Source organism: Lissotriton vulgaris, chromosome 6 (genome assembly GCF_964263255.1).
Source record: "Lissotriton vulgaris chromosome 6, aLisVul1.2, whole genome shotgun sequence".
Lineage (NCBI taxonomy): Eukaryota > Metazoa > Chordata > Amphibia > Caudata > Salamandridae > Lissotriton > Lissotriton vulgaris.
In genome coordinates, this window is record NC_141694.1 from 126,496,535 (window position 1) to 126,520,609 (window position 24,075).

The 24,075-nt window shown below is 51.7% G+C and overlaps 1 protein-coding gene across 1 annotated transcript in view; it reads left to right on the forward strand.

Moving 5' to 3' along the window:
• Nucleotides 1-24,075, forward strand: part of PPP1CB (protein phosphatase 1 catalytic subunit beta) — a 235,241-nt gene that overhangs the window by 118,958 nt on the left and 92,208 nt on the right. The window contains exon 5 of the mRNA XM_086926133.1: nucleotides 1,964-2,035. Coding sequence (XP_086782259.1) covers nucleotides 1,964-2,035 — 72 coding nt within the window. The remainder of the gene's footprint in view (nucleotides 1-1,963; nucleotides 2,036-24,075) is intronic.

Genomic DNA, 24,075 nt, shown 5'->3' on the forward strand with positions numbered 1-24,075 from the left:
AATCTCACTAACCTGCTCCGCAGTAGACCTGGCGTTGTAGCACACCAAACAGACACTCTGTCTCTTTGGTGGAGCCCAATGATGAAGCATGTCATCACCAGGTGGTGAGTGAGGGCTTTCTTTAACGTCCTAAGTGAGGCTGTTCCCTCTTTATTTTAATTTTTTTTTTTTTTTTTTTTTTTTTTTGCTCCCTAATGTGGTTTAGTGTAACCATAAGACACTCTTTGCTTGTTTAATATTCAAAAACGTACCATCTCTAGATGGGTTGTCCTTTGTATAAAGATCTGCTACGTTTTGGCGAAGAAGGATCCTCCATTGGGGCTGTGTGCAAATTCCACACGGGTTACTGCCTTGGCATGTGGAGTCCCATTCCTTGATATCTGCCAGGCGGCAACGTGGGCATCTTTGTACATGTTCACCAGACATTACTGCGTGGACAGCCAAGTCCGGAGGGACGGCTATTTTGCCCGTTCGGTCCTCCAGGACTTTTTATCCTGAACTTGGTTTGCAGACCCTCCTCTGGGGATGGTATTGCAGGGATATCTATTCTAAGGTAAGGAATCTACAACTGTCTCTTTCAGATGAACAAGTTGTTTACCTTTGGTAAGAGACATAGGTTAGTTGTAGATTCCTTATCGCCCCACCCATCCTCCCCAATCTGCGAACTGATTTCTAGGGATAGAGGCTCCCTTACAGGGTCCTAGTTGTGGCGCACTGGTGCCCCACAACTAGGGCCAGAAGCGCGGAGCCATGAAAGACAGTGACCACTGACTGTCATGTTTCTGCGCTTCTTGCGTGTAAAGTCCTGCCAGAACTGACATCAGCGCACCTGGGCGGCATCTAGGTAGGCACCACAACATCATCTTGGCAGCGCCGAAAACCGACGCAGTCGACCGATGCCACCTACTGATGTGCAGGGGTACTGCTAAGAAAAATCTCTGGAGCCAGACTGTTGCCTCGTGTAAATTCTACGGTAAGGAATCTACAACTAACCTAGGTCTCACACAGATACATCGTTCCCAAAGGTAAGTAACTTGTTCTTTGATACCTACTCTCTGCAGAGTCAAGAACACCCAGCATCAATTTTACCTGGCTATGTTAAAAAGAAAATGTTAAGGTTCAGATTGTTTTTATATCCCGATTCATGTATTCGAAGGAATGGAACCCAGCTTTTAAAGATAAAACTGTTGTGGTTGTGGGCATGCAACCAAATCCTTTTTGCACATCATATGTGTTTGCCCTAAACTGTTGCATTCAAGAAAAAAGCATTTATGCCTCATATTCAACAAGGCAAAATTAAGATCAACTGTGGAAGCTGTTGTGTACAGTTTCAGCGTTAAAGAAGACCGTGCATTAATAATGTTAACACATTTTTAGATCAGGCTTATAAAGCCTTATTTGCACGATTTATCACACATTTCTATATCCTCATGTGCCTCTTTGGTATCTGGATTCAACGAACTTGTTTTTATACAGCCTGTCTTAATCTATATGCCTATGTTCTGAGTTCACATGCAAAGAAGCTAGTCTCTCTTATGCCATGATTCTATAACTAATATTTTAGAAGTGTTTTATCCCTCTTCTGATACTTGTACTGATTGTGATGTTTTGTACCTTTTTTATTGTTTGATTATTACAATAAACTTATATTACTACAGCTCTGGTAACTGGAGTATCCACTAGAAAGAGCATTACCGAAAGTCATTAACTTATTCTTGCTGGTTTTTCCTAACTGGTTAAGAATTTGTTTTCGGTGTAACGTAATGCGTTTGGTATGAATATTCCGAGGTAAAGCACCTGCTTAAGGTATTTTAGTGTAACCCATTTGAATATTAGTTCAGTGTCCTCTATCCTTGGTTGCTAAAACAGTAAAAGTATTGTTTCTAATTTAAATAGTGTGGTTTATGCTGGTTTTCCAGATATTTTTAATGTGTCTGTGCAATTTTCTGTTGCTTAATCTAAGGGTTGTCGCCGGATCTGCAATCCATGGAACAGATTCGTAGAATTATGAGACCAACAGATGTGCCTGACACAGGTGAGTCATGGAGAGCTCTTCATCTCAAACTGCAGCTGGATGTATATTTATTCTGCTTTGAATTATTGTACACGTGACAATGAAGTCTTGAACTGTATTTGCTTGCTTGGAATATCATGGCAAGTAGAGTAACTCGTAAGGGTCCGGGAAGATGGGTTAAGCAGCTACATGGAAACTTTTACTTTAACACATTTTACTAGTTTACTTTGGAATCCTTTACTGAGAATCGCAGTGCCAAATGCTAATTCATGACACTGAAGATCAGACGCACATAATTATCCTTTTCTCTCTTTTTTGTTTTGTTTTTTGTAAATAGCTGTACGTGACTCAAAATTGATTACATTACTTGGCTTTAAAGCTAGTAAATTGTCTGCTCGACCGAAGACAGATGCTTACATTATTTTAAAGAAATGCTAAGCAACAATGCCTGCGTAGGTAATATACCTAGTTCAAGTAGAAAAGTACTTGGCTGTGGTTTTCAGTTCCGTTCTCCGACTTGATTCCTCACCTTTTGATTCCTTACTTTTTTATTATTCCTCCAGGCACTGTATCAGGAAAAATATTAGGCTGTATGCTTGCACTCTAGCATTGCTTTGCTGATGGGTGGGACCATATACTGGCTCATCAATGCTCGCTAAAGTCAGTTTCTTTCTTACCGCTTCAAAAGATGTGAATCTGGATCTAAACCTCTTCATTTTTGAGAATGCATCAGTCAATTTTTCAATAACTGTTGGTGTGCTAGGAAAATAATACCTCCCAAATGTACAGGCAATAAACCTTGTGGGGAATGTCACAAACAGATGTCTTGCAGTTTGCCTGGGTTTCGGACTACGACTCCACGGCCACCTTGGCTAAAAGGGAAACTTTGTCATGAAACAACGAAAGACTCCACACCATGATCTGTTGAAGGGGAGGTCCCGCTCCCGAAGCCATTCTCAAAACAGGTTGTTATTTAGGTCTCAGTCTTAAGGTAAGTTTAAGAAAAACGAAAAGTCCAAGCAGGACTCTACCCCCTTCCTGCCACTCTCTATCTCCTGAGAGGGCTCAAGGGTGACCATGTGCCTTCTGAACACGTTCAACACACTTTCCTAGGAGCAGATTCAGGAGCACGCCAGTGGCAGCTTGAATTCCCAGGGCTTGAGGCGATTCCACAACAAACCCTGGAGTTTCAAGGCATTGTTGCACATTTTCGACATTACACCAGCTACCTCTGTTGCGGCTAGAGCCCCAAAAAGCGGAGGGGCCTCTCAAACTGGGCTTCCGCTAGCCAGTTCTCCCTACTAGACCACTGTTAGGAGGATATTCAGGATGTCGGTGGCCAGGACTTTTCTCCAGACTAGTCTGGGTTCACCTCTGGTCCCTGCCACAGAGGAAAATGCCTTATTTGCTGTAGTGATGCCAATGTCTGCGCAAGATGGCCGCCGGGTAGGAGCTCCTGCTGAGAGCTCCAAGTGCTGGGGATCCCAATTTTGGTTTTTATCCCCGTCAGCACCCAGCTGCAGCCCCTCCGTTTTGTGCTAAGCAACGCAAGAGTAACTGGAACAAGTAATTGGATTTGAAGTAACTAACTTCCTTACATGCCTGGCGGCGGACGAAAGCTGCTGAGGATCCCCGACCTGCCTGGAAGCTGAGCCTCGCAGGAGAAGACGAGCCACTCACACCTTCCTCTGCGGTCCCTGGGCTCCCCCTGGCCAGTTTTGCAGAGCACGACACGGATGCCTAGTGCCGGAGCCCGCCGCGCTAGACTGGTGCACGTTGTGGCTGCTTGTGAGCCAGTGGTTGCCTGCGTGACGAGCTGTGGCTGTGCAACAGAGGTATCCGACCCGACGGCAATCACCACAGCTAGCGCCGGTCAACGAGGATGTGGTGCCGGACCCGCCTGCAATCATTACCGCTGGCGCCAGTCATCGTGGAATTAGAGCCTGACCGGGATAAATGCTGACGCCGGGCTGCTGACGGGAACCCCGCTGCGGAGTGTTCCTGCTTGCCTGCAATCACCATCAAGACCCCCGGTGCCCCGTTGGGAGCTGTGCTGTCCTGCTCGCTGAGCTCCTGCCTGACTGCTGCTCCGGGGCCCCAGGGCTCCGGCTCGGATGCTACACAACGCGGCGACACCAGGGGAAGCAAGCACCCTACTGCCAAGGTGAGCTGCAATCACCGCCGAGACCCCCGGTGCCCCACATGTAAATGTAAATGTAAATGTGGTGTATTTGTATAGTGCGAACAGTGACCCGGAGGCATCCCGGCGCTTGTACTCCTACCACAAGGGAACCCCTCCTGGCTTTTCCTTGTGGGGTGTCCACTCCTGGGCATCCCATGGTGAAACCAGGCATCCTTTGTGTATCAGGGGGCCTTTGTGGAGACTAAGCAAGCTATTGCCCAGAGTTGCAGCGTGGGACCCATGCTTAGAATCGGCACTGAGGCGAGAATATCCGGTCAGAGGACTTTAAGCCCGAAACCCGCCGAGGCGGGAATCGAACCCTGGTCCCTGGCCAGCATTCTGCATCGAGGTCTGCCGCTCTAAGCATTGAGCCACACTTCTCCACAGGCTGTCCTGCTCGCTGAGCTCCTGCCTGACTGCTGCACCGGGGCTCCAGGGCTCCGGGACGGAATCTACACAACTCTGGACACCAGTGAAAGCAAGCGCACTGTTTGCCAAGGTGAGCTCTGTGTCCCCCCCCACTCTACAAGCTGAGCTCTGCGTCCCCCCCCCCACTCCACTCTCTGAGCCGCGATCGGGGATGTTACTTTGCAGATGGGGGGAGGGGGGGGGGGGGGGGGAGAGCGGTCTGAACGAGTGCAAGTGAGCGAGGGCAACCCTACCCCCGTGAGATTGTGGATCATTGTTCACACCGTGTCTCTCAGTCGGATGCCCTTCTGCCACCCCCCCCCCCCCCCCCCCCCCCCAATATTTAAGTGAGTCTGCTCCCAAATGCCGCGTCTGCACAGGCGAGTTGATGAATCACCTGTCCTGATTAACACTGTTGCAGCATGGTGAACACTATGTTCATGAGGCTCCTGAAGTTTTATGCACACAAATAACTACTGTGAATGCTCTGAATGTACTATCACAGTGGTACTGGCATGCAGAATTAATTCTGTGGACGAAGCGGTCCCTGCACTCTCCACTAACTAAAATGGCGGGGGCCATAAAGAAGAGCCATAAATCGCCTCTACTGCCCACCAGATGACCATGAGGCTACATACCAATGAGCTCAGGGGTCACCAATATAGAGATAAGACGCGCTCCTCTCCTCCTTGCAACACTGGAGCTGGACCTTCTCCTCCCCAACAACTAACACAGATGGACTAACCCGACCTGCCCTAGAGTAGAAAGGGAAACCTAACTCTCTAAAAAAACTTCAACAACAGACAAAGGACTACTACAAAGGACGCCTGTTTCTGCATGTGCTACTCGGGCGGCCATCTTAACATAACCTAAGAACTGGCCTTTTTATACCAATACCTCCCACCACAGACTTTACATAGCATTGCATCTAAATCTTCGTGTGATTAAGTGTCTGCCTTTTACTGCAGTATTATACTCCTCATGGTATTTTATAAGTTTTGTGTAACCTGCACCCATTTTCACTTTTCCCCACCGGTAGTGCACAGATCGCGACCTCATATTTTACCGGTTGCTCACTAGAGTCATATGTGTCTATTGTAGCCTTATGTTTGCACCTATATTGGTTCCAGTATATCTTTTGCATTTTATTCCAGTAGATCTATAGTAGTACATTCTTATTTGCATATTGTATAATTTGTAAGTTGCACCCATCTCACTTTTATCCCTATTCTGCACTGTTTGCTACCTCATATACTTTGCCCATCTGTAAGCTGCACCCATTCACTTTCTATTACAGGATTACACCGATGTTACCTCTTACATTTTGGTTACTCTTGGCCATGCACTAACGTCGCTTTGGTTCCATTTTACTGATTGCTACCTCATATATCCTGTACATTTTTGTAAACTGCATCCACTCACTGTTTACTCCCGGACTGCACCGATTACTACCTCTCATATTGGCTCCTTCTAGCCACTCACTAGTGTCTCTCTTGCGCTATGTAGCCTACGGTTGACACTTGTTTTTGCACATGTGTATTACTACCGTGCCTCCTCCCACACCCTCCTATACAGCCACCACAACATGGGTCTCATCGGCAAGCACACATATAGAATCAACTACCCATCCACTCTCACCAGAAAAGCTGCTAAACGCTACAAACACAACTTCCTGAAGTCCCATCCTGAAACCCCCTTTGCCGACACCTACTTCTCACCGGTCAATGGAGCCCTGAACATTGATATCATCTTCCACACCGCACGCAGAGCTCAATGGAGAAAAGCGTTCCTCACCCTACTCACCGTCTCCACCACCAGGAAAACCGCCCATGGCTTAACTCTCTCCATCACACTATCCCAACTCTTCCCTGGCAGAACCACCATTACTATCTACAATAACGGGATTGTCCTAATTCAATCCACAGATAAGAACCTGGAACTACTAGACAACCTGTTCCCCAAGTTCAAAGAGCACCTTTCCAAGCTGCGGACCTCCACTCATAACTCCCCCAGCACTATCACTCCTGACGTCACAGCCCCCACCCACAACCCTTTTAACCTAGCTCAGCATCAGAACGACACGCACCTCACCTCTATCCCCAGCACCCTAGTCAATCACCTACCTGCTGTTATCACCCCACATACCTCAATCAGTCACAAATCGCTCCCCCCTCATACACTCGCCGCCCCACTAACACTAACCCCTGGACTCCCACACATACCACTCCCATCCCTCTCTCCCCTGACATAACAACTCCCACCCACAACTCCTCTAACCTAGATCAGCACCAGAACGACACGCATAACGACAAATCCCACCCTTTGTCCCCCCCCCCACCCTCAGTCCCCACTACCACCCGCTTATCAACCATGCAAGGCAATCCACAACAATTAACATAACTCCCCCTCCCCACGACAGGACCATCCCCGACCCCATTTCCCCCCCCACTCTCAGCCCTCACTACCCTTCAGGCTCCCCCATCACCACCAACATACACTCCACCACCACCCCGCTCTATCTGACTGCAACCAATGCCCCCCTCTACGCCTCCAAAACCCCCCGCACCTCTTCCACGCCCATCGCCCCCATGCACTCTCTCCTCCCTAGCACCATCCCGTACGACGACAACACGAAGCCCCTCGCAAACACCAACCCATCCTCCCTTCCGCACGATAATCCCCAGGTCAGCCACACACCCACGTTTGACACCCCTAGCACTCACACCTATCCCACGCTGGACAAGATTATGTCCTTCCTCCTTCAGGTCAAAGAAGACATCCACACCATCAAAGAAGACATTCACACCATCAAAGAGCTACTCATCACACCCCCCAGACACACCTCACTCACCACCACCCCCCTCTCAAACTGCTCTCCACTCGTCCGGATGACGCTCCCAAGCTGCATCCATCACACAGGACCGCGATCCATGCCCACAATCGCAACAACCGCCCCCGTCACACTTGCAACCCTCTTTCGGATCTCGACACTCTCACCCTCATCCGCTCCTACGATCCAGCTGCTCTAAACAACCCAACCGCCTCGCACCTCCCCATTCCCACGATACACTCAAATCCCAGTAGACCCTCTACACTAAACAGAATGTCCGTCCCGAAGAACCTTAGAAAAGTCCCCATCTCTCTAGTACCCTCTACCTCCCCTGACACACCCAGTCTCAAATGCACTCTCCTAAACTGTAGATCGGCCTCTAGACACTCCTCCGCCATCGCCGATCTAATCCTAACATTAGACCTTGACCTAATCATCTTGACTGAAACCTGGCTAACCGAATCCTCTACACCTAAAATGGACATTCTGGTTCCCCCCAACTACCACATCATTAGGCTTGACAGGTCCGGCAAGATAGGTGGAGGAATCGCATGCATACACAGGAACAACCTTTCAGTGCTGAAAGTTTCCGCAACGTCCCTACCCAAATGCCTACGAATACATCTGCCTTGACATTATCAGTGAGGGCAAACCGATATGCTCTCTTCACGGCATTTACCACCCACCCAGAGACAACCTCCCCTTCGTCCAACAAATCATGGACATGATTTCAACCAACGCCGGACGACAGCTCACCCAAATATACCTTGGTGACTTCAACCTCCACTGGAACGACCACAATGATGCGGTGGTAAATAGTCTTAACTTCCTCGACGCCCTAGACCTCACCCAAATATGCAACAGCCCGACCCACGAGAAAGGCTCTATCCTCGACCTGATCATCGCCAAAGAGGACGCCATCCAGCTTGAGTCTATCCAACCTTGTGACTGGTCAGACCATCATATTGTCACATTCAACATCAATGTAAAAGTCAAACTCAACACGGGTCAATCCTCCAGACCTAAAGTCTGGAAAAGAGACCTGAAAAAACTCAACCCATACTCTCTACCCCCGAACAGCCGCGACCTCCTGCTCCCTCCCACGGGCGCCACAGATGTACAATCCTTGACTGACCACTATCTCAACGCCATGACCTCAATAATTAATGAGGCTGCTCCCTTGCAACTAAAGAGTCTCCGCTAAAAGCTCCAATCCATGGTACGACGGGAGTCTCAATGAAGATAGACGAGCCATGCGAATGGCAGAGCGCACCTGGAGAACAGCTCCCTCTGCACTTCATCTGAAAAGCCTGAAGAAAAAAAGAAACGCCTACTTCAGGAAAATAAAGCGCTCAAAAGCAAACTTCTTCAGCCTCCAGCTCGACCAAGCAAAAAACCGCCCAAGAAAACTGTTTGAGCTAATCAGAACACAAGCCAAGGAGCAACCTCAACAGCTCAGCACCTCGTGCAAAGTACCGTCCTGTGAAGACTTTGCCGCTTTCTTTACCCAAAAAACTGACAACATTAAGAGTGACCTCCGCACTGACGCAAGCCTCTTCGCCACACCGAACCAAAAAACAATGCTACATGGTCTTCCTTTGACACCTACTCCGAAGAAGAAATAGGCAAACTGCTCAGCACCTTGAAACCATCCAATCACCTCACGGATCCCCTCCCCGCTAACGCTGTCAAAGAGTTCACTCCTTGGCTCCTCCGACTCTGGACTAAAATTATCAACAGCTCGCTCCAACAAGGAACCATCCCTGACTCCCTCAAAGTTGGACAAGTCACACCTTTACTAAAGAAACCCACGGCCGACCCATCCGACCTAAACAACTACCGTCCAATTACCAATATTCCCACTCTCGCCAAATTATTGGAAAAATGCGCGCAACTACAACTGACTAAACACATTGATAAGTTTGATCTCCTCAACCTGCACCAATCAGGCTTCCGAGCAGGACACAGTACTGAAACTGCTATGACTCACATAATTGACGATGCCCTTCAAATCCTAGATCAGAACGATACCTGCCTCCTCATCCTTCTTGATCTCTTCAGCATTCGACACTGTTAAACATGAGAATTTACTCGAACTTTTGAACACAAGAATGGGTATATCTGGGACTGTTCTCAAGTGGTTCTCCTCCTTTTTACATAACAGGTCGCAGAAATTCAAGAGTAACAACTTGTTGTCCTCGCCAATACCTGTTTCGTTAGGCGTCCCCCAAGGATCCTCCCTATCACCAACTTTGTTCAATCTAGTTATGGAACCTCTCACTACCTTGCTACAAGCATCCAATGTACTTTTTCACATGTACGCAGATGACACCCAACTATATCTCAAATTACAATCCCCCAATGGCATTTTACTCCTGAACTCAACGATCAGAAGCACTCAATCCTGGCTTGCCAATAATCATCTCAAACTCAATGCTCTGAAAACAGAGTTCCTTCTGATCTCACCTCCCGCGAAGATCACTACCACTCAATCCTGGCTAAAACAGTTAACTGCACTCAATGTCCAACCCACCATAGTAGACTCCGCAAAATCTCTAGGAATAACTCTCGACTCCAATCTCAACATGCAGGATCATATCAGCAAGGCTACTAAGGGAGCAAACTTCCAAATCAATACCCTGAGGAAACTTAAACCCTTCCTGCCAGCCAAAGACTTCCAAAATGCAGTACAAGCTCTAGTAATCCCGCAAATTGAATACGGCAGCATCGCCCTTTGCGGTTTTCCGTTAACCACTACTGCACCCCTAAGAGCTTCTCTAAACGCTGCAGCGAGACTCATCATGGGGTCAAAAAAACACTCTCATATCTCCCCTGACTTGAAATCCTTGAACTGGCTGCCTTTGGAAGCTAGAATTCACCTGCAAATCGCCTGCATGACACACAAGGCTGTACATCTGAGCTCTCCCGGATACCTCGCTCAGAAGCTGTCAATCTCAGGCGGCTCTAGAAACACTAGAGGCACTAACCATCTTCTGCTAAAACCTCGAAGATTCCGTAAGGAAAAAAACTTATAAACGCTCCTTCTCAGGAATGGCACCCAGGATCTGGAACTCACTCCCTCCCGAAACCAGGCTCATCTCCTCCATCACGCTTTTTAAGAAAGAAGTAAAAGCTATTCTCATGGCCAAATACACTTGACCTATTAACGTTATCCGTAAAGACTCTGCACCAATCTGTATTATTCTGCATGATCCCTACGACTGTGTTTTACCTGTATTATTGACTTACTTGACTATCTATGCACACGTCTATCTGTAATACTTGCATTATTGATGTACCTGTTTTACTTGTTTTTTTTTGTATAAATATCTTTTTATTGCAGCAAGGTCAAGGAAACATACAGTATATTCGAGCCATTTCCCTTGGCGCTCAATTAATGCGCGCCTTCCCCACTCCCGTGTCACACAGCCATTCAGCTCACATCCCGGAGGTTGAGCGGCAATATCATGGGGAAAAAACTGCGCTGAAGAATACTGTGTTGGTTCATAACTACCAAGCGGTCGGGAAATGGCAGTGCTGCTTTTCAGTCCTCACGCTCCCTCTTCCGTGCCCCAAGTCCAGGTGAACCAAGAGTCACTCTTCACCCTTGCTGAACAACCAACCCCCCGTCCCCCCTCAACTCTCCCATCCCCGCCTACCCCCCTCCCCTCGCCCAGAACCTCCCAGAACCGCCCCCCCCCCCCCCCACCCGGACCCCCCACCCACCCCAGGCGTGCTAGAGTACCACCAAATCGAGTCCTCATCCCTCCCGGCTAAACCAGATCCGAAGCAAAGCACCAGGATTTATCAGCAACTATCCGTAAGTCATCACAATGGAATGCAAATAGGGGAGCAGCAGTGGGGGCCTAAGGCATCTCCACGTCAGGCGGGCGCACCGCCGGAGCTGGGCTATGCATCGGGGTGTCCTCCTCGTCCATGTCCAGGAGCGTAAGGTCCAGGACCAGTCCCTCCCACGCCCTGGCCCTCTCCAGAGCCACGTCATTGCTTGCCCTGAGCGCGGCCTGCAGACGAAGCTCTCCCTCACACCGGGCCCATTTATGCAGCTCAGCCTTCCAGCGCTCTACCGTGGGGCCCCTGTTCGCCTTCCATTGGGACGTAATGGCCCGCTTCGCCAGGAGGAGCCCCAGGTCCAGAAATTTGCTAGTAACCTTGTTTTTTGATGTGTGTGGGAACCAGTGTAGGATGCAGTGTGCCATGGTGAGTTGTAGGTCCCTTTCCGTTACCTCCCTCAGAACCTCCACTACCTCTCTCCAAAAGGAACCCAGCTCAGGACAGGACCAGAACCTATGCTGGAAATCGGCGAGATCTGCCGGGCAATGTGGGCAGGACGCCGGGTGGGCCGGGAAGTATTTATGTAGTTTGTTAGGGGTCAGGTAGGCCCTGTGTAGGATATAAAAGTGCACCAGCTAGAAGTTCGCGTTGTGCGTCCAGTTTCGGGCCCTTTACAGTACGCCATCCCATGCCTCCTCGGGGATCTCAGTCGCTAAGTCAGCCTCCCATTTCGCCAGCAGTGGAGCGACGGACTCCGAGACCATGCGTCGATATAGGCACGTGACAGCCTTGACCGTCCCTGCCATCATCACGACGTACTGACAGCCCAGAGACAGCGGCGGTTCCAACATACCCGCCTTCCAGTGTTTGCGGATCGCCGCCGTTAGTGCCGCGTGAAGGAGGAAGTCCCCGCCAGCTCAAAGCGGTCCTTCAGGAGATCGAAGGGCAACAGCGCCCCGTTTTCGTAAAGGTCGCCCATGGATGACAGCCCCTGGTGGTCCCAACCATCTAGCCCGTGCCACGAGCCCCCATGCGGAAGTGCCCCGCAGAGTTTAAGTGGGATCTCAGGTGCGTACGGAACCGTAATACCGCACCTTCGGCGATATCTGTTCCAGCATTTCCGGACCGTCGCAAATTCCTGAATGAGGTGGAAATCTCCCAGCGGCAGTCCCAGGACAATCCGGGACAACACCTGGACCGGGCCCGCCGGTTCTCCTGATCCGTCCTCTCCCTTTCTGGCTCTTGCCACCCATTGCGTTAGCCATTGCAGTTGCGCCGCCAGGTAGTAGAGCTCATAGTGTGGCATGCGCCACCCTGCGCCTGCCCGCCCCCCATAGAAAGCCTATAACCATCGATCGCAGCCGCCGAAAGTAGCTCGCCGGGATCCAGATCGGGAGGGTCCCGAATAAGTAAAGCAGCGGCGGCAAGGTCACCATCTTGAGCAACGCCACTCTCCCCATGAGTGACAACTGGAGCGTGCTCCAAAAGTCAAAGTTCCCTTTAGTGTGCCTGATTGCCGACCCAATATTTCCCTCGAGGATATCCGTCCTATCATGGAAGATCGAGGTGCCAAGGTATCGTAGGCTCCTCTCCTCCCACATCACCCCCTCCGTGGTTTGTGGGCACATTCTCCGTGGGCGGGCCGGAAATAGGTGGGACTTCGCCCAGTTCACTCGGAGGCCCGATACTCTGCTCAACGATTGTAGGAGGGTCTTAGCTCCACGCAGGGAGTCCGCCGAGTTTGCCAGGAACAGCAGATCTGCGTACAATGCGATGTGGTGTACCTGACCATAGACGTCCAGGCCCTGATACGCCCGGCCCAGCCGGGCTCGCGCCGCAAGGGGTTCGACAGCCAGGGCAAACAGCAGGGGGGAGAGAGAGGACATCCCTGGCGGGTGCCCCTGCCCACCATGCACATCTCAGAGATGACCCTCCCAGTTCTGACCCTCGCCGTCGCGTTCTGGTAGAGCAGCATCGTCCAATGCACGAAGCCTTCGCAGAGGCCCAGCGTGCGCAGGACATGGAAGAGATCAGGCCATTCCAGGCTGTCAAAGGCCTTCTCCATATCGACAGCAAACACCATTGCCTCGTCGCCGTTGTAGGTGTCAGCCTCCAGTACATGCAGGAGTCGCCGCACATTAAGCGCCGTATTGCGGGTCGGTATGAAGCCTGACTGGTCCGCGTGAACCAGCATGGGCATGTGGGGAAGCAATCGCGTCGCCAAGATCTTACTTAAAATCTTGTAGTCCAGGTTGAGCATGGATAGTGGGCGGTACGCTGTTCTGTCCCACGGTTGCTTGCCCGGTTTCAGCAGGGGGACGATCAGCGCCTCCCCCGTGGTCGCAGGAAGACGTCCCAGCCGCTTCGACTCGTATAGCCACGTCAGCCGGGGCGCAAGGAGATCAGCATAGGTGAGATAAAATTCCGTTGGGAATCCGTCGGTGCCCGGCGTCTTGTTCCTCGCCATGCTCTTGATGGCGACTCGCACCTCTCTCTCCTCGATCTTATCCCCGAGCCGCTTCGCGTCCTCCTCCCCCCCCCCCCCCCCCCCCCCCCAGTTCCGGCAGTTCAAGATCTTCCATAAAGGCCTGGAACTCCTCCAGCGATGGGAGGACCCTGCTGCGGTACAGTTCCGTGTAGTAGTCATAGAACAATTCATTGATCCCTTGTTGATCAAATCGCGCCGCCCCCGCGTGGCCCCTGAGCTCGAGGATGACCGAGCTCCGGCGAGCCGGATTGGCTAGCCAGGCCAGAAGAGCTCCCGACTTGTCGCGTTCCGAGTGCGCTCGCGTAAGGTTGGCCTTGTAGTCAAAGCACCGGAGGCGCTCCACCATCGCCACCACCGCCTCTCGCGCCTCCAGCAGGGCCTCGTGAGTGTCCGGCCGTTCAGGCCTTGACCTCTTCAGCCCCCGCAGTGTCTCGTCCTCCTTCGGGATTTCCTCTAGTAACGTTCTCCGCACCCCCGATGCAGTCGCAATGCACTGGCCCCGCATCACAGATTTGAAGGCGTCCCATTCCGTCGCAGCTGAGCCCGCCGTGCCCGCGTTCTCCCGGAAGTACGCTTCGATGCCCGAGGCTATTGTGGTTCGGAAGAGCTGGTCGTCTAGTGCCTCAGGGCGGAGTTTCCAGGCTGGGATCCTCGGGCGGAATTGCGACCAGCGCATCCGCACGAGAAGCGGGTTATGGTCAGAGATCGAGCGCGTGAGATACTCACTGTGGCACACCTCTGCGTGTACGTCCTGGGAACACAGGAAGGCATCTATGCGGACGTGCAACTCATGGAGAGCGGAGAAGAACGAGTAGTCCCTTTCCGACGGGTGGTTAGCCCTCCAGGAGTCGACCAGTCCCCACTGGCGTTGCCAGGCGGAGCGCGCAAGTGCAAGTTTGCCAGCTGGTGCATTCGGTATGGGGGGGTGTGATCTGTCCAGGGCAGTGTCAGTCACGCTATTAAAGTCGCCGCCCAGGAGCAAGGGTTCCACTAAGAACGGGGCCAGTTTGTTGGACAGTAGAGAGAGAAACGCAGGCTGGTCCACATTTGGGGCGTACAAACAACCCAGATTAAGGTCCCTCCCATCCAGCTTGCCTCGTATCATTATGTATCTCCCCTCCGGGTCAATTACCTGTTGTGTGCACTGGAAAGGTACCCCCGCCCGTATCCAAATGGCCACCCCCCTAGCATAAGCAGAGTAGCCAGTCTGATAGACCTGCCCCATCCAACGTCGCTGCAGCGCCTTCCCTTCCTTAGCTAGCAGATGCGTTTCCTGAAGGAAGGCGATGTGAATGCCCCGCCTGACTAGATAGGAGTGGATCTTGTGTCGCCTGTGCATCGAGTGCATCCCCCTTACGTTCCATGTGAGACATTTGTAGCCTAAGTCGGATCCCATGGTAGAGTCCACCGTGTCCTATCTACCCTCCCAGTGACCCCCCCAGCACGCCCAGGTCCTGGGCCCGGCTCCCCCCCCGGCATCCAACCAGCTCCAAGCCTCCTGTGGTGTTAGGAAGAAGTGGGTGCCCTCCCCAGCGACCATCCGCAGCCGCGCCAGGAACAGCATAGCGTAGGGCAGCTGCAGCGACCTCAGTTTCCGCTTGACCGCCAGGAAGGAGGCCCTTTGTTTTTGCACGTCTCTAGTGAAGTCCGGGAAGACCATGACCCTGCTGTTGTCGATTCTCAGGTCCGGGAGGTCTCTCACCCTCCGCAGGATATGGTCCCCGTCTCTAAAGTGCAGGAGACGCAGTACGATCGGGCGCGGCGGCCCCCCCGGCTTGGGGGGGCGCGCAGGGACTCTGTGTGCCCGTTCAATGGCAAAGAACGGGGAAAGTCCGTCCGGGGTCACCTCAGTCCGCAGCCAGCCCTCCAGGTAGGAGACCGCATCCTGCCCCTCCACTTTTTTGGGGACCCCCATGAGGCGGGGGTTATTGCGCCGAGAGCGCCCTTCACTGTCCTCAGCCCTGAGCTCCAGTACTCGGACCTTCTGTGCCATCTCTGCCAGTGATGTCTTTAGCGGTGCGACGTCCCCAGGCAGACTTTTCAGGGTAACCTCCGAGGTCGCCACCCGCTCCTTTAGCTTCCTATGGTCGTCCCTCAGCAGGGTCAGGTCCGATCCGATGGTATCCATGCGCTTTTCGAGAGCTTCCCGCAACGCCACGATCGCCTGCATGATGTCCCCCAGGGAAGGATCCCGCGGGTGGGTCGAGCTCCCCGCCCCAGGCCCCGGCGGGTCGTCTTCCACGAGGTGTCCCGGGTCATCCAGCTTCAGGGCTTCGAAGCCCTTCTTTCTGCCTCCCCGCACCATGCTGGTGGGCAGCTAGCGTCGTGTGTCCCTGCGGTGGCCGCCGGCGCTCCCGCTCTCCGCACCAGCTCCGTTATAGGCGCTCCGCTCCCTCGTACCTCCGGGCCTGCTTCACGCGGGTCTAAATCAAGAAGCAGCCCACGGGTCAGGTCCCGCTCCACCAGGACCGTGGGGCACCAGCGCTCTGTGTCCGGTCGTCTGGCGAGGCCTCCTTCGTCCGGGAGTCTTCAGAGTGATTTCGCGCCTGCAAGCCCCAGTCCCGATGTGGCACCCGATGCGCGGGCTTCTCCGGCCAGGCAGGTGCCCCTTCCCGCCTTCAGAACAGGCGTCTCGCGGGAGCGGGCAGCCGGTGCCTTCTCCCCTGCTCCCCTCGCCGTCACTTGCCGAGCGCCACTGGCCTGCTGGTGGTGTTGGATCCGTGTCTAATCCGCCACCAGGAGGGCGGACTTAGTGCCCCACGAGGTCCCAGGGGCTCCGCAGACGGGCGACAAGGCAGTTACAGGCACTCGGGCGGCGCCATCTTAGGGTCAGGCAAACCGGCCGTCCCTCGCCCTCCGGTCTCGCATACAGTGGCGCCAGCCAGCGCTCCTCACCTCCGACGGATGCCCGGGGAGCCCCGCCGACAAACGACCAGCCGCCACAGCGCCCCAGGGCTCCTCGTCTCTTCTAGGGCTCCGCCGCCAGGCGTCTCAAGTCGGGACGGCGGCCGCCATTTTGGGCGCTCGCTTCCCCGGGTGCCTCGTTCTCCGCAAAAAGTTCAATGAGGGCAGATACAGGGGCCCCCAGACCTCCAGGTCCCCCCTACGCACTCCTGGTACCCTCCTGGGCACTTTTGTGGGCTCGGGGTCCGAGTCGGGACTCGGGATATGTGATGGTGCGAGGCGGGCGCGGAGGAGCTCCGGAGTCCCGCTTCCACCTACATCGGCGCCTTAGCCACGCCCCCCATGTACCTGTTTTACTTGATGACCTGAGTTTCACTCTTGTGTTGATATTCCCTGCTTTGTAAACCGCTCTGATATCTGAAAAGATCTTGTTCGCGCTATATAAAACTTTCAAAATAAAATAAATAAAAAATAAGGGCAGCAGAGGTGCTTGAACTCCAGCTCACTACTCGGGTCAAGACCAATGCATTGATTGCGGTTCTGCAGCCAGGCCAAACTAGTTGAGAACCCTGTCTGCCCCGTCTCACTTTTAGTGAGGCAGACACCCTGGACTAAGACGTGTTTGGGGCCCCCGGTTAAGCATCTGGTCGTCAGATGTCTGCGTCCAGCTCCTGGAGTCAGCACCCTGCTTCTTAGTGCCTTGTAGTACAGGCATCAGCCGCTAAGATGAACCTGTATTTGTTCCCTACCTCTCCACTAGACAAGGAATCAAAAAGAATTGAAACTTTTGGCAAGAGTTTTTTTCCCCCCCATCAGCCTAGCCCTCCTTTCAGTGAATGCTAGCTATCTATCGGGCCGCTATACCCAGTCAGTCAAAGGTTCTTGATTGAGTTAACTAAAACCATAAAGGATCCACACCCTGTTAAATACAATATCAAAACATATTAGATTGCTTCCAGTACATCAATTAAATTAAATGTGTTTCTCTTTATAAAAACAAATTAAAACTAAATAGTCAAATTCGTATTGTTTACAGTAATAAAACCAAATCACAGCCAAATGAAATCAGCTTATCATAGGACCGGGAGACAGAGCAATTTGCTTCTTTCTGATTCTGGGCGCTCCTGCTGAGAAGCTCGATACATTAACACAAATTAAAGAACCCAGCAGCTTCTGAAGGTAAATTAGGGTGGTCTTAATTTCGAGAAACATTTCCTTTTTAACAGAGGCAATATATATTGTCTTAACACACAGTAATGATCACAAAACATAATAAAATGCATGGTGTCTTGCCATTAAAAACTTTCACAGCTACAGGGGTGCACATGTTCTACTTTAGCAAACGCTCTTCTTCATTGTATCCTTAGGAACACACTGCAATTTTGTGCCTATTCCCCGGAGCGGAGAGTACAGAACATTTGGGCTATGATGGCTGTGTGTGTGCGTTGTATCCCAACATTTTATTGCATTATGTATGTATATACAGTCCTGTCCAGTGCCACAAAACTGGTGGTCCTGGTGGGTTTATTTGGCCACCAATTATTTTGCCTTAGTACAGTTTTGTTTAGCAAGAGTAAAACCCTCCCCTGTTCAGTTTTCTATTTTGTGGCGATTGCTTCTGACAATGGTCCTCCACACAGCGCAGGAGGTGAATACACCTTAACTGTTCCAGCCCTAACAGTGGAGAGGAAGCCTATGAAACATAATCGGCAACAGTTTAAAAATACTCCCTAGGTCTGGAGAAGCATTTCAACTTTTGAGAGTCTCGCACCATCTGGCTGTGGTAGCCCATCTTGGAAATCAGAGTTGAATGGCTTCCTCCTCAACCGAATAAGCCAGTATTGTGGTGGATCTGTTTACCAGTATAGGAGATAAGATGGCAAGAGCTAGGTGTGCAACCTCTGTGTTCCCATTCTCCTTCCAGCCTTAAATCTGGGGAAACCTGCTGCATGATCTCAGGATAGAATTAAGAATCTATGTACCTGCTTTAAGACATGACCTAACCATGGAAACACAATATAAGGCCAGCCTGACTCGGAAGGCCCTGCGTGAAGTCCTCTTAATGGATAAACTGTCCAAGAGCCACAAGGTTGCCCACGTCCGTCCAGCTGCGATGCAGAAGCAAGATGAGATATTATCTGGAGATATTGCTGGTTAAAGCCAGTCATCGTAGGATATTTGTCTTTTCTGGAACATCCGCTTCTGCCCGATCGATCGGAACGCTCTTCTCTCTGGCATTTGCCCAGTGAGATGCTCAGTCAGGGGTAATCTCCTCCAGAAGTGTGATTACGTGAGGTTGTATCCTCAGTTTGGGAATCCATGAACATTTGCCTAGCTGTTGTGCTAGTAAGTTTCAATTCTATTAACGACTCGGAGGCGCGGATTATGCTGTCTTCCTTTGCTTTATTCTAATAGCAGCATATTTCCAACAACACACTAACCAACCTCATTTCCCATGAACAATAGGGAAACAAAGTTCCAACAGGAGTCCTTCCTTGCTGTCAGCACCCCAACCAGCCAGCTTAGTTCCTTCACGCTGTTTCCTCTTCCTTCGCGGGAACCATTTCTTGTCGGTTTTCATGCTTCTTGGTTGGAACCATCATTTCTTTCAAAATGGGTAGAGCCAGAGGACTGTGCTGGAACCAATTGCAGTAAAACACCAGCAAACCACACTTTATGAAGAACTTCAACAACTCATTTCCACTTTGTAAAGACCCATGACTTGCTTACTTGTATTAGAACGGGGAGTGTCCACATCTTCAGAGGTCATTGGGCGGGATAACCCTAGCCTCCATGTCCTTAATAGAATTGAAACTTACCAGAACAGATCGGCAAATTTTCCTTCTATGTCCAGACCGGAGGCTCAGATTATGCCAGTTCATGGCTTGTCTACTACTAGCCTTGCCACTTCCAGTACTGGTTTGCAATAAAACCTCTTAAAGGCTGAGTCAGAGGATCAATGGGCTTTGTGCATCAGATCTAACAAGCGCGTACCTAACGAAAAAGCCTAGGAGGCAATCGCTCCTCTCGCCAAGTGAGCACCAAACTGCTGTGTATCGATCCCTGCCTCCTGCATCACACCGCACACCCATCTTGCGATGGTTGGGGACCAGACTGCTCTGTGAGGTTTATGTAGCGCAATGAGCAGTTGCTTCTCACCCGGAGGGACAGTTTCCTCAGTCAATTCCTCTTAAGCACGGAGGCACTGCACTACACACAGTTTAGGGGAGTCCGAAAACGCTGGGTACGACATGATCCTGGTATTACTCTCAGTCCTTCTACTTACCGTGAACGATACCTCTTCCGGGGAAAACTCTCTGGCTGAAATGTCCAAAGCCCTCACATCTGAGACTCGTTTGTATGAGACTAGGCATAACTGCATTGCCATTTCCTTACGGAACAGAAACCTATTTGGTTGCCAAGAAAGAAAAAGATTCAAGTCTCGATTCACGTCCCAAAGGACCGAGTATCGAGGGAGAGAGGCGAATCCCTCTGAGAAGCCGGCAGACCAAAGGGTATTAACCCACCAGAGAGCCCTGAATGGACCGGCTAAAATCGCTGAGTGGAAGCTATTGATTGACCTATAAGCCAGACCATTAAGACCAAATTAAGGACATGGACTGCATCTGGCCCCATGGGATCGACACTCCGTCGCACACAGTCATCTGTGCCAGGCTGACCGGTATCTCTTGGTCATGATCTCTGCCCATGCCTTGCTTAGCAATTCCTCAGCTTTTCTCAAAAGGCCTGGGAGCGACCAGCGATGCCGGGATCCGCCAGGCCATCATCTTCAACGTTCCTTCCACTACCAGCTGATGGAGAACGAGATCTGGATTGAGGAGAATCTAAGGAAAGTGGGGGGAGTCTGATTGGAAAATCCCAAGAAAGTTCCAGTAGAACCGGAAACCAGACATGAGAACTCCACCAGGGTGTGATCAACAGCACCTCTGCCTGCTGGCGGCTAAGCAATGCGGACACTTGAGTGATCACAGAGAGCGGAGATGAGGCATAACTGTGCTCCCGCTGCCAGTCCTGGAGAAACGTATCCGTTGCCTCCGCCTGCGGATCTGACATCCAACTGAAGTATCACGGTAACTGATGATTAGTTGTGATGCAAAAAGTTCTACGGAGAAGGGGCCCCATTTCTCTGACAACTGAGGGTCAAGCTGCCACACAATGGCATCCAGGAGGTCAGAAGAGTGACAGTCGGCCACTCCGTTCTCCCACCCCGGAAGGTACTACGCAGTCACTGAGATCTGGTTGTCTAGGCAGATGTGCCAAAAGACCCTGGCTAGGTTCACCAACATCCTGATTCTGGTGCTACCTAGGTGGTTGATGTACCGGACTGCAGAGATGTTGTCCATCCTGAGAAGGACACACGATTGTACCCTGTCTTTCGTCCAGCATTGCATCGCAAATTACCCTGCCAGCAGTTCCAAACAGTTGCTGTGCAATGACTGTTTGTGAGTGGACCAGGCTCCACTCGTCGAACTCTCTGTACCTTGCTCCCCAACCGGAGCAGTGAGTCACCATTCCATCTCGTCCCTCACATTGTCAGTCAGGGGTATCGATTGGGAATACGTCAAACCCTTCCTGAGGTGATTCGCCTTCATGTGCTGTAGTGCACAGGCCCGGGAAAAATCGCCTGGATGGAGGAGGAGAGAAGACCTACGAGACGTGCCAGTTGGCGCAAGCAAATCTGCGTCTTCGCCAAGGTCCGGTGCAGTTCGTGCCTGATCTTTGCCATCTTCCTTGCGGGGAGACTCCGAGTGGAAGACAGTCCACATTGAAGCATAAAACGGTTGCACACTGGACCGGAACCAACAGGGACTTTTCTTGTTCATGACAAACCCCAGCCTCTGGAGGAGGTCGACCGCGGTCTTCAACTGGTTGGACAGCCTCCTGAGGCACTGATCCAGAAAGAGCATGTCGTCCAAGTAGACGATCATTCGAACACCCTCCGTGCGCAGGAACTCCCCCACTGGTCTGAGAACCTTTGTGAAGCACCACGGAGCGAAGGATAGCCCGAAACGGAGCGTGGTGAACTCTAAAACCTGACCTTCTCACTTAAACTGCAGAAAACGTCAATGAGGGGGGAAAAATAGGGACCGTCAGGTACTCGTCCTTCAGGTCGAGCTGGACCATCCAGTTTAGTGGTCTCAGCACATCTCTGAGGAGGTGGATCCCCTCCATCTTGAAGTGGCGGTAAACCACCCACTCGTTGAAACTCTTCAAGTTGATGACCGGTCGCCATTGACCTTGTCGACTAAGAAAAGATTGCTGATGGAACGCCGGAATGCTCTTCTGCTCTGCAAATTGCCCCTTTTTGAGGAGGGTGGAGACCTCTTCGCGTTCCAGCTCTGTATCTTATTGCGAGAAGGAGATGGGACGGGTCCTGGTTAACTGATGTGGACGACCATGAAACTCCAACCGGAAGCCCTGGACCGTCTGCAGCACCCAAGCATCGCTCGTGAGGGAACCCAAAGTCTGGAAGAACCGTGCCAATGATTCTTGACAAACGGATCACCAAATAAGCCCCCCCTGAGCCACAGCGCCTGCCTCCGAGGAAGCCAGGTCACCTAACTTTGTGTCCACCTTAAGTAAGAGCGACCACCTTCTCTCCGTGGAGAGCACTCAATTCGTGTTTCCAATAAACAATATCGCGAGGTGCGTCCACCTGGAGGGAACCTCCTGGGAGTTAAGAGCACCGGACACCTTGGCCTCTTTGTCCATGTCAAGAATTTTGGTGACAGGTCTCACTGCATCTAACAGCTCTGTCACGTCCGCCAGGAGCGATCAATGCAGTTTTTAGGGTCCTGTTCGAATTTTCTCAGGAAGGTTGCCATCTTGGGATCTACTTCGGGTGTTGGGGCAACCTTTCCCTCCAAACTGGAGCGGGAATACTCAACCCGAAGGTGGTTGCGAGCGTCCTTGTCCATTGGTTTGCGCAAACGGCTTGCCACATACTGGGCCACTTTTATCCCCTGGGAACCCACTACGTAGACCTGGGGTGGACAATGTCGTCCGGGTCCAACATATCGGAGTCCCTCCTGGGGAGCCACAACCTAGAGGAACCCGCTTCCTCGTCAGTGTCACGTGGGAAGTCACCATTATCAAACGGGTCAGGGTAAGCGGTTAGCAGAGGCATTGGGGTGCAGTCCGGGGGGGGGGGGGGGGGGGGGTGGCACCCGGTCAGGCTGCGGGGGCACCTGCGGCAAAGCCTGTTTCAGACTGTCAAATACATCTACATCCACTCCTTGAGGACATAGTTTCTTAGCAGAGGGAGAACAAGAAGGTTGAGGCGCAGTAGGGGACTAAGGGGTAACTGGCGCTGGAGCAGCCCGCTTGGCGCACTCTTTCGCTTTCTGCGCCGATAGGCGTTGCTGCAAAGGCTCCATGGCTTGGTTGACAGCCCTGTAGATGGAGTCCTCCACTGCCTGGTTAAAGTAGTAATTCCAGGGGAGGTACGCCAAGGGATCCTCATCCTGGTACTGATCTTACTCCGACTGCATAGTCTTGGGTAAGTATATAGGGGTAGTACAGGTAAGTATATTAGGAGCACAGGCAGCTTGGTGCTGAAAGGGGGGGGGGGTGGCACCCGGTCAGGCTGCGGGGGCACCTGCGGCAAAGCCTGTTTCAGACTGTCAAAAACATCTACATCCACTCCTTGAGGACATAGTTTCTTAGCAGAGGGAGAACAAGAAGGTTGAGGCGCAGTAGGGGACTAAGGGGTAACTGGCGCTGGAGCAGCCCGCTTGGCGCACTCTTTCGCTTTCTGCGCCGATAGGCGTTGCTGCAAAGGCTCCATGGCTTGGTTGACAGCCCTGTAGATGGAGTCCTCCACTGCCTGGTTAAAGTAGTAATTCCAGGGGAGGTACGCCAAGGGATCCTCATCCTGGTACTGATCTTACTCCGACTGCATAGTCTTGGGTAAGTATATAGGGGTAGTACAGGTAAGTATATTAGGAGCACAGGCAGCTTGGTGCTGAAAGCACTATTTTAAAGGCACTACAGGCACTCTGTTTACAAGCTGGGAGGGAGCCTAGACTAATAAGGTTGACCAAGGACACACGATTAATGGGCAGAGCAGGGTGTTCAAAGATGTCTTACAGTCCCTCAAAGGGCGTTCAATGAAAATCAGGGAAAATACAGACCACACAGGACGTAAAACCGGGTGGCAGGAGGCATGGCTGAGCTCTCACCGGGCAGTATTAGTCAGGACTGTAATGCTAGTGCCCGACTCGTGCTGCCCATAGAGAGTGTACTACGCCCCCTTGCAGCGGTAGGACCACAACGCAGGGAGTCAGTTACGTAAGGTACGTTTAAAAATGTCCCGTGACTAAATAGAATCTGTGCAAACAGAAAAATATACAAAGCACTAGCAAACACCACCAAATTAGCCAACTAACAACCCCGTAACACGAGAATAGAGAAAAAAAAAACTTATCTGCTGCTGA